Source organism: Drosophila eugracilis, unplaced genomic scaffold (assembly GCF_018153835.1).
Source record: "Drosophila eugracilis isolate 14026-0451.02 unplaced genomic scaffold, ASM1815383v1 contig_2154, whole genome shotgun sequence".
NCBI classification, from domain to species: Eukaryota; Metazoa; Arthropoda; class Insecta; order Diptera; family Drosophilidae; genus Drosophila; species Drosophila eugracilis.
The window spans coordinates 3,430,878-3,441,748 of NW_024573038.1; the positions used below are offsets into that span (position 1 = coordinate 3,430,878).

General features: G+C 38.8%; 1 protein-coding gene, 1 long non-coding RNA gene and 1 pseudogene across 2 annotated transcripts; all 3 read left to right on the top strand.

Annotated features, from left to right (window-relative positions):
* The first annotated feature begins 311 nt into the window (after positions 1 to 311).
* LOC108108454 lies at positions 312 to 1,255 on the top strand. Its single transcript, XM_017216508.2, has 2 exons — positions 312 to 504; positions 613 to 1,255. Exons 1-2 carry the CDS (start codon positions 432 to 434, stop codon positions 870 to 872), a joined length of 333 nt encoding a protein of 110 aa, XP_017071997.1. The 5' UTR covers positions 312 to 431; the 3' UTR covers positions 873 to 1,255.
* A 5,470-nt stretch (positions 1,256 to 6,725) lies between these two features.
* LOC108108484 lies at positions 6,726 to 6,925 on the top strand (annotated as a pseudogene).
* A 3,327-nt stretch (positions 6,926 to 10,252) lies between these two features.
* Positions 10,253 to 10,871, top strand: LOC108108483. The gene is made up of 3 exons (XR_001772472.1): positions 10,253 to 10,485; positions 10,549 to 10,630; positions 10,696 to 10,871. It is a non-coding gene; the product is annotated as an uncharacterized LOC108108483 (long non-coding RNA).

Here is a 10,871-nt window from a genome sequence, read left to right on the forward strand (position 1 = left end):
TTTATATATTTTGCAATATTCTTTAATTATTGAGGGTAATGTCTTGAGCAATCGATGACCCCTTACAAGCCGCTGCATAGGCTTTTCCTTTGTTCTCAGAGACATATTAAACCCATTATCAGCTCGCGATTCACAATCTGAGATCGATGCTATTGCGCTCAGCTTTGTTTACAAATAGATTAGGTTCATTCAAGAAATACTGATAAGTACTCCCAGTGAATCCAGGTAGATAGTGCCGGAGTGTGGAGAGAGAGCGGGAAGAACCAATAGTCCCAAGATGCTTAGACGATCGAACAGTTTGAGCTGAGACCGCTGGGAGTGCGGACGTCGTCGTCATCGAAAGATAATACAGAATTGCTGCATCTAGTATAGGAAGCCAGACAACAACAGTATTTGTTTATATTTCCCCAAAGACCGCATATAAATAAATTATGAAATCAGAGACGTTGCACAAGTTTCTAATTCTCTGCTCGTTGCTGATTGCCTGCGCGTGGAGCCAGCCATGTAAGTTGAAATCTAAAGAGAGAATTACAGGGCATGAGACATGAAATCAGAAACAACCAAGATCTGTAACATAAAGAGTTTAATATTTGAATCCCTTCCCCTTTTTAGTAAATCCATCGCAACAACAAGCAACTTATCAACAGTTGCCTGCAGATCAACGGACAATAGTCTTAGTTAAGCATAACTTAAGGCCGCAAGATGCGAAGAACTACCAGATAACCATACCCAAGGAGCCAAAAGAGGGGGAACCCTGCCTCACGATCTCTTGGAAGACCAACCCAGATGGCAGTGGCCCCGGCGTGCCTCAAATATATATGGGAAATGGATACTTTGGGATTTTACCAACAGGAGAACAAAAAAGTCAATAAACGTACCCAAAACAAAAATATTTATTTATTGGAATTTTACTAAGAGCTTTTATGATATTTATAAATGATTTTATGTGCAAAAATACAAAATTTCCTAGCTAGACCGTTAGACCAAAGTTGTATGAAAAAGTGCGATGAAAATACTCATTAAAAACTTTTGATAAAGACGAATACTTTTCATGTAACCTAATATATATACATTAAGTACATTAGTCAAAAGGCCTAAAGGTACATTAGGCCTTAAATTTGATGTAAAGTTTTCGTTTTGATCATTTTATTAAATGGATTCTGCATCTCTGTGATAAGGATCTTAAAATATATTCATAGTCATCAAAATTGTAATTGGTTTTTATAAGTTCGACAATAAATTAAATTCAATTTAACTACACCAATATTTATTACCTATAACTCCCACCACAACCTACTCTCTGCTGAGTTTTTTTATTGGACAAAATAATTGTACACTGACCCATTGCGCTTCGGGGGAGAAGTGTGATGGATTTTGCTCGTACTTTCAGTGCCGGGATTTGGCAACACACAGTCTGGACTCTGGAATATCGGTTGGTTGTCATGGCAACCCTGCGGGTGGGGTTCGGAGCGGAGTTTTTGGGCTTGGAAGCCGGGTGTTAGCCAGACAGTAGAGTCCCAAACTCCGATGCAACTCCCCAAAAACTCCCCTTGATAATCTCCTACTCCCACTGTCTGTGTCTGCAAGTGACAGAGATGGAGCACCGCACATGGAGTGAGAAGAGAGTCCTGGCTGACACACAGAAATAGAGAGAGAGAGAGAGAATGAGAGCGCCAGAATGACTCCAATTTTGCAGGGCTGCACTTTTCGGGATGACTGCAAAAAATTTCGCTTTTTTCCATGCCCCGACTTTCGCTGCAGTTTTCATTTCAGAGCGCAACTCGAGAAGCAACATCAAAATCAACAACAACAACGGACACAGCCCGAAAAAAATGTGGCGTGGGAGTGTGTTAGTAAGGCTAATTGACTTGCCATACCTCCCGGGTCCACGGGTGGTATGATGAATATTCGGTAATAAGACTTAATTATGCCCGCTGCCATTTCCAATACCATAAGGTTTGACAGACTGGTAAACTATACGCAGTTATCTTTATATTAGGAAAGGTTAGCTCGAATTACTCTCCATATATCTTATAATCTACCCGTAGAAATAAAAACCGATTATTCAAAACATACACCATTTAAATAAGATTAAAAATAATAAAGTGATATAAAAGTTATAAATTTCTTAATTTTTATAATTTTTGAAATATTACATCTTTGCTTTTTTGTTTAATAAATGAAGAGACTATTATGTAAAACAATTTCAATGCTTGTAATAATGCAAAGGGAAAATTTGAAAGGTGTTTTCAATCCGTAATACGCGTCGTTGCTACTCAGCTTATACTTTAAAAGTAATTTATAGATCTCATAAAGGCCGTAATACAGCAGGATTCTAAAACGATAACATATATTAATATATTATTAAAATCAACTAGAAAATACCTGTTTAAATTGTGCATTATGTATTTATACTTTTCTGGAATGATAAAAATAATTTATTGATGTGAAACAGTTTTCTTAGCATATGGAGACAAAAAGGCCTTTGTTTCCTTGGTATTTAAAATTTAAGAATAAATTTCTGTAACTAAGCCAAGGAAGCTCTCTTTCTTTATAATAGTTTTGAAACTTTTAATCTAACAGCCAAATTATTACGACTTAATGGTTCTCAACTGCTTAATAACGACAGTTTTTTTTGAAACTATTTGTTTTCAGTGCAGTTATCGATATCAAAAGCTATTTGTCAGACGTCATAATAAAATTAAACCAAAATTATGTCTTTGCATAAAAATCAAAATTATTAAAATTTATGAATATTTTAAATGTATAAATAATCCCTTTTTGGAGTTGCCTTAATAGAAATTACAACGTTCTAGTGAAAATGTATATTATTTTGGCCGCCTGCGTTTACATCACCTTTGGATTTTTAAGTTTATATTTAATATGCCTATGTATAGTAATAATACTTTCCATATACTTTGACTTCAATCCGACCTTCACCTAACACATCTCTGAATTTAGCGGTAAGTTAAATTGATTTTTGATTAGTGATATTTAATTTTAAGGCTTTTCAGATTGAAAACACCTTAAAAATCAGAAAGCAAGTCAAGTACGTATCCAGAAACATCATTAATTTCCCGTTTTGCCAGGACCAACCCCGAAAATCTCTCAGACAGGCGGTAAGTTCCTCGATAAACCCCCAAGGAAAAGTTGACAAAACTTTTGTGCATTACCTTTGTCTACATTTTGGTCAGTTTGAATTGGTAGGAATTATGGGGATTTCGGGTGTGTTTGAGCTTTGTGGCTCAGACAACAGGCCGAGGATTGAGTGTCCTTGTTCTGGGGTTGTTGCCAATATAAATATGTTTCTTGCTATTTTATTTAACGCTCCAATGCATTCGGCTGCGATCCCTTCCTTACTTTCCTGCTAGCCGTCTCTGTCTGTCTGGAAACTCTGCTGAATGTTGGGCAGGATAGTTCTTTTCCCCCAGCTTTTACACTTCCCCCTTACAATTTTGTTGAATTTTTAATCAGCCTTTTTGGCCCGTGGCTTCCTCGATTTGATTGAATAAAATATTCGAGCTTCACTCTCGTTCCACATTTTTCGTCCTTCCTTGTTTGCTGCTGTTCTAGAAATTTTAGAAAGTTCCATTGCGGCTGCAGCCACCCCTGTGGCGCCACCGCCTCTGACCCTTAGTCCTACAATCCCACCACCCACTTCCCTCGGCTTAACCCCCTTTTTGACCCCCTTTTGACCCCCGCTCCCTTCAAACATTCTGCACTGCGTCACGTTCGCCGCATGCTGTCTGCCATTTTGGCTTTTCCTGCAGGAAGCTTGCATATTTCACGTTCGCCATGTTGTTTTTTCCTCGCTGTGTGTCAGTGTGTGTGTCTGCCAGTGTGTATATGCACTGGCTGTATGTGTGTGTGCAGTGTCTGTGTGAGCTGGTGCCCCAACTCTTCACTTTTATCGATTGAATTGTGTCTCCGGCTGTGAAATGCAGGTCATTGATCTGTTCGTGCCAGCTAAAAACGACGAAATGCTTTTTCGGTTTTTTCGCTCTCTCTCTCTTGCGGAATCCTTTCTCCGTCTCTCTTTCCCTTTTTGAAGGAAGAGGAGTTTGGCAGAAAAGCAGCTGGGCACTGCAATTCATCGTCTGGCTTTTTCTTTTTGGCTATTTTTATGGATAGTCAGCATATGACCATGGTTCTGGGTCTCCAGAAATCATTGCCATAAATCTGAATTCGTTTTGATAAATTTTTTTGATTTTTGTGTCAGCTTATTTAGATGTATTTTACTATTGAGGATAAATTTGAATAATTTAAGGCTGGCTAAGTGGCTTCTTATTTCCATAATTTGTTGTGATATTTGATAGCAGGGATAATCACAACTTTAACTTTAATATTTGACATATGTATACGTATATTAAGGTAGGTTTTACGATTCTAGACTGTAATTTATATATATTTAATTTATATATATTTATATAAATTTAAAATACGTAGATTTTTTTAAATAGGTATAATACATTATTATAGGATATATTAGTCTTGTTTTTAAATCAAATCAAAACTTTTTGACTTCATGTTCTGTTTGTCTTGTCAGCACAAAAGTAGGCAACAAAAGTTTGTAAGCAATAGATGGCGCTGGTAGTCCTGAAAACCTGAAAAGGCTTTTCATGAAGCGCTTTTTTTGATTTTAATCTAGAAGTATTTAGCGTACAGAGCAACTCCATGCCCAATCCCTTCCATTTTCCGACCAACACCAACACAACGACTGTGAAAAATATATTTCCTTTTCGAAGCTTTGGGGTAGTGGAGCAACAGTAGAAACCGGACTTCGGAGCAGGAGTTTAGGGTTCGGAGTTGGAAATCACAGCCAGACTGCCAGCAGAAATGTGTCCGACGATGGGGCAAACTGTACCGAGGCAACGAGAGAACAGAGCACATAGCCCAGACAGCGGTAGAAAGGGAAATCTACTACGACTTATGGCACCAGGATGTGTATTTTCGGGCATTCGAGTTTTCCGCCTCCAGTTTTTTTGGGGGTTAAATAAAAAGTACTTGTCCGTTTGGCGGTTCAATGACTACCCAGCCGGCCGGCGACGATGCTATCGGAACAAAGTATATTATTGCTAGTGACCGTTGACCAACGTCCGCTCCTTCCTACATATACTAATAGGTTTTGCCTTTATCTATCGCTAAAATACAAAAACCAAAAAATAAATAAGCATAATGTGCAGAACGAGTTGCAAGGTCGACGAACGTTGAGTGCGGCTCCCAATCTCAGTTTTCAGATCTAAGTTCCCAGTTCCCGGATTCCAAGCCCAAGTCAGTTCAGTTGACTTAATGCCCAGCTCTGTGAGCCAAACACGTTTTTCGCTATCGCATAATTTGTGGGTAAGTTTTCAATCAACAAGCTTCAAGCCAATAGCTTCGGTTTTCCTTCCTTCTATTTTTGTTCCACCTTTGTCCAGTGCTCTTGGAAGGCAATGCCAACTTTCACATCAAGCTAATTGGCATAACCCTGGCTTGGGTGGGCACTGTAGTAACTCATTTTTACGGTGGGGTAATTTTCCAGATCCATCAGGAACATGTGCTCGAGGGCGTTATTGCCAAGTGATTGAGGAAAAAGTTGTTAGTATTATGGTAGAGTTTCTACTACTCTCTAGGTGATATGAAAAACTAAACTCTTTGGAAAAAATAAATATTTATTTTAGTGATCAATTTATGACTTAATGATCAAGAAATGCTTGAGTATTTAGTGAAGATGATAATAACTAATTCTAGTTTTCTATTTCTTTTATAATTTAACTCATAAGTTCACCTAAGATAGTGCATTTAGGAAACTTCGCGGTCATTGGAATTGCACAGCACCAGCCAACGCAGCCAAAGAAACGCTAAGCGCAGGCGTCGTCACTGGAGAAAAAGGCGAGACTTGGTTACGGGGGAATTGAGAGAGAGTTACCGTAGAGTTCTCTCAGGCTGGGAATCTTCTCCACGTTAACTGACAAAGCCAGGCCATGGGCCTAGCACTCGGGCTAATGGCCTCTCGAGTCGCTAGCCGATGTTATAATCGCTGGAATCGTGGCTGCAGCTTTTGTTGCATTCCACAGCGCCGTGGTGGTTTCCCTCTCTGCTCCTCTGATTCTCGGAGTCTCTTGTTCTCTAGCTCTCGGGTTGTATGGTTCTCTGGCTCCCCTCCCACACTCTCACCCAGTTTCAGGTCGGATCTGCTGGCATTGACACTGACACTGCGCCTCGATGGCATTGGCCATGGCATTCTCGGTGCTTCTTGCAGCGGCTTCCTGCACCGCCACCTTGGAACCCCTTCTGCCATATCTATTTCCCCCTGATCCGAACTGGTCTGGCATTCATCAACCTCGGCTTTGAAGAGGAATGAAGAGGTACTTAGAAGGAGGCACATGCTACAGGGGAGATTAGGAAGTGGCAATTTGGCCAGAGAAACTCGTTCAGATATTTATATATGGACTATTGAGCCTAAAAACCAAAGTAAAATATGAATTTTTAAATCATTTTTATAAGATATATATAAATAAATATTGGAGTTTATTATTAAAAGTTTATTATAAAAAATAATAAAATTAGGCAACAAATATCAATTTATTTAAATTAATTTCAGAATATCTTGAATATTCAAGTTATATTTTTCCTGTAGGCCAGCCATGAAACGCATTTGTGATTTGCTTTATGCATTGACAGGTTTCCATTGTGGCCCCAAGACCCATTGGTGTCCTTTCTGTTTGCTGACAAAAACCATCAGAATGCCCAGGTCCATGGAGTACATGATAGCTATGATGATGACGCTGCACTGGCTGAGCTTGAACTGGATTCTTAATTGGCCTAGTCCATAGAGTGCTCCATTTGCTGGCACCCCATCTGTGTACACCATCTGATATCTGCTGGCCAAGGTGCCAGTGGGGTGGAAATGGTGGACAGATGCCCAGCGATAATGGACAGCTGAGATTTGCACTCGGATAGCAGTAACTGTGGAAACAAGTTTGAATTGCAAATAAGTGAATTGCAGATGAACTGGGAATTTTCCAATTGCTATTTGAAGAACTAAATGGTATTCACGCGGCAAAGGCAGTGTGGAAATCGTCGTAAAGAAGCTCGAATAGTTTAATTTTTGAAGAATACCTGGATATCCTTGGAGGTTGGGTAACGTTCACTAATTGGAAAGAGTATGAAAGGTTAATTCCTTAAAATATAAATAAAGTCAACCGTAGAATGAATGATTTTTATAATCATTCATTCATAATAATTTTAGGTTTATTATTATGTCTTGGCATCCAATACGCTCCTTGAATTAACTATCTTCACCGCCCATTTTCCACCCAAGTTGTCCTTACTCTGTCTTCAAGCATTACCAACTCCCCAGTTTAATCACTTCAGCACTCTCACCCCAATCTGAACCATGTGACAGTTTAACAAACTGATGAGTAGAATTAAAAAAAAAGTAAATTAAAATAAAAAGGGACACCACAATTAAAATGAAAATCAACGAAAAGCGAAAACTTTTTGTCATACATACACATTGTACTTTCATATATGTATATCTGCAGATATATATGTGCGATGAGCACACACACAGCCAAATGTTAATCCTCACAGACAGAACAATAACAGACTAACCTATTGTAAAGTGGGGGAAATATAAAGCGGAACGGCAAATATATGCATGTTTACATAGAGATATATGTACATCCCTTTTGGCCATGTGCCAAATGTACGTTTATGCATTTGTATGCACTTGCGACAAATTTTCCAAAATGGCGTCGACAATGACTAACCGTCGGACCCCGTCCTTTCCCCATTTTACCACCCCCATCACCCCCACAAAGAAAAGTGGGGAAGGTTCTTTTTGTCTGCCTGCGAAACTCCAGAAACTCCAGGTCAATGATACCAAAAGTTAAACACCCAACCAGCCCACGAAAGACCCCCTTGTGCCTCCCACCATGTCTGCGTCGCACTTGAGCAATTTTCACAAAAAAGTAAAAATAATAAAAATGCAGAAAAAAAGTAATAATAGAGGAAAGAGTCGACTGAAAGGAGAGAAGGAAAACAAAAAGCGACGGGCCGCACCCTGGGGCAAAAAGAGTGGGAAAAGCGGAGCGGGCGAATGGAGTGCATGCATCGTCAGTGTCAAGTTTACGCTAGGTTCACCACCTTCCGACCCCCACCTTCTCAGATCACCCACCACCCCCTCGGTCGCCTTTTTTCCAAACACAACTCCGTTTTCAATGGCAGCACAAAAGCACTTTTATCTTTTGTACGTTTAATTTGTGCAGAGGAAAGCGAGCGGGAAAAGCGCAGATTTCGGGTTGGGGAGGTAGAGTTGTACACTACAAAGAAAATACGTCTACTTAGTTTTAGTTAAACTGAAAAAATGTATTTTTAAAGTTGAGTTTCAAATTATTTTAGTTAGAAACGTTCATTATTGACGAACTTCGGATACATTCTATCAAAGGTTCAATTTCTGAAGATGAAACACTTTAATTTACTTATCATAACTTTTTAAAATGTAAAATAATTCTATATAGTTAGTATTTGTAACCGTTAAATCTTGAGTTTATAAAATATGCATAATAAAAGATTCTATTGGTATTAAATAATTACATAAATAATCATAAAATTAATATAATTACTCATTAAAATTGCATACTTTTTTCCAGTGTCTTAATAGGGAGAATAGCGAATGCGGCACCTAGCGGGCAAAACAGCAAAACAATCGACAACCATCTGCACTCATGCATCATTCAGTGTGCCTTCCTCTCTGCCTCTCTCTCTCTCTCTGTGTGTTTCTATAGCACTCTCTTTATCTGCATCTGCTTTTTCCGTCTGTATGTGCATACATATACAAACATATATATGCGTTTGTATTGGAGCTGCAGCAGCAACAACAACCACGACAACTTGAACAACGCGGTGAAGGTCATTGCTACCAAAATTGTGTCTCCCTTTTGTCCTACTCTACTCTCGACTCGATTCGCTTCGTCTCACACATACCCACTCACACAGAGGCACACATACTCACTCAACAAACACGCACACACAGACAGGAAAAGTTCCGTATCTGTGTGAGCTATCCATCCTAGTGGTATACTCCACATCCCGAAAACATACTATAACTTGAACGGGGAGTTGGGAGCTTGCTTCTGGAATGGGCGATAGAAATGGAGACAGCACAGAACAGAGAAGGCAATGGGAGGAAGAAAGAGATGGGGTGATGGAGACAGAGGGGCAGGGAACTGGAGAATTGCAATGCTCGTTTGGGGAGTTTTTCTTTTTCGCTTGGCATTTTTGTTTCCGACGTGCACGCTTTTCGCCAGTCTTCCCCTTCGTCAATTTTTTATAATACAAAATATTGCCAGATGGAACGAAATTCAACGAAATCAAAAGCAATCTTTAGTCTGGAAGAGAATAGCATTTAACTTTTATAAAAATGTGTTTTGAAAGAATTATTTTCAAGGGAATGCCCAAGCTGGGAAATTACGCCACAAATACCACCCATGGATGCCTCAAACTAAACTCGATATTAATTAGCGGTTTCATCAAAGCTTATGTTATATAACATGTACCGTTAAAAGTATTTCTTTTCGTTTCACCAAAGCTAATGTAATATTACATGTACCGTAAAAAAGTATTTCGGCTTGGAATTTCGCTCATCTGGCAACCCTGACAGACACTGACACTTGGCTTGCGATTTTGTAATCGCAACAGTGCCTGCAACTCCGCAACTGAAAACTTGTTCGTTTCCCGCACTCCTTTTCCTCTCCTTCTTCATCATCATCTCCCTTTCACTCCTTCACCCGTTTTGCTCTGGCCGCAAACTGTGTCTGTGTCACTCAACCCACTAAACTAGCGCACAATGCGAATTGCGAATTGCGAAATGCGACGATGTCGATGACGACGACGCTAGGCAACGACGATGTTGTTGAGTTCTTCCAGTTTTTCGTATACCCTTTCAAGAGCTATTCAAATTTGGCCATGCAGGTTGGACAATATTGTTGTACTTTGAATTTGAAATCAAACGGCATTAAAAGTTGCAAAGTACATAAAGCTCTATTCAATGACTGGTTTATAGACGCTGGAAATGATATTTTTGCAGACCCGAACAACGTCCTTAGTTAAAGTGCTTTTTCAGTGACAAAGGCCCTTTAATGCTAGTAGGAATACAACCGGCCAACTTTTAAGTGAGTTAAAATTGAAGATTAATAAAAAATGAAATATGTTTGATTCATAAAATCATAGTTCACTGAATTTATATACTCAAATCCCACAACAAATATAGAAATGTGTGTTTCTTGTAACGAAACTCCAGCGACTGCCTGGGTAAAGTTTTACTCAATTTGGTGCATAGTTCTTGGTTTATTTTGCATTATCCATGGAATTTTTGCAATAATTGTAAATTTACCCTATAATGATGAAAATTTGTGGTTAGCCATCTACTTATCGGGCTATATATCTTCCTCCGTATCCTATATTGTTGCTGGGTCTTTTTTGTTGATATCACTAAACACGGTAAAATAAAACAATTTCAAATTAGAAAAGCATTTAGTTATACTTCCTTTGGTTTCTCCACAGCACTCAAGATTTCACTTTAGATGCGGTAAAATCACAAGCTATTGTTTTCCGATTATAAATTGGTATTATGTATTTCCATTGAGTAAGTATTAAGTATGTACTCAGAAGAATATATAATAATATCACATCATAATTTTCTTATTTTAGTTGTGCATTTCGTGTGCGTTCCCAAATTGTGCAGATACATGAATGAATAAATTAGCAGAGGGAGAAGCATATACACCGTGTCAAGGAATCAGTGGTAAAAAATAAGGAAGTACAAAAAATAAATATTTAACCGTGTACTGTGTGGGCCGTAAAGCCTCGTATATATTTTATATTAT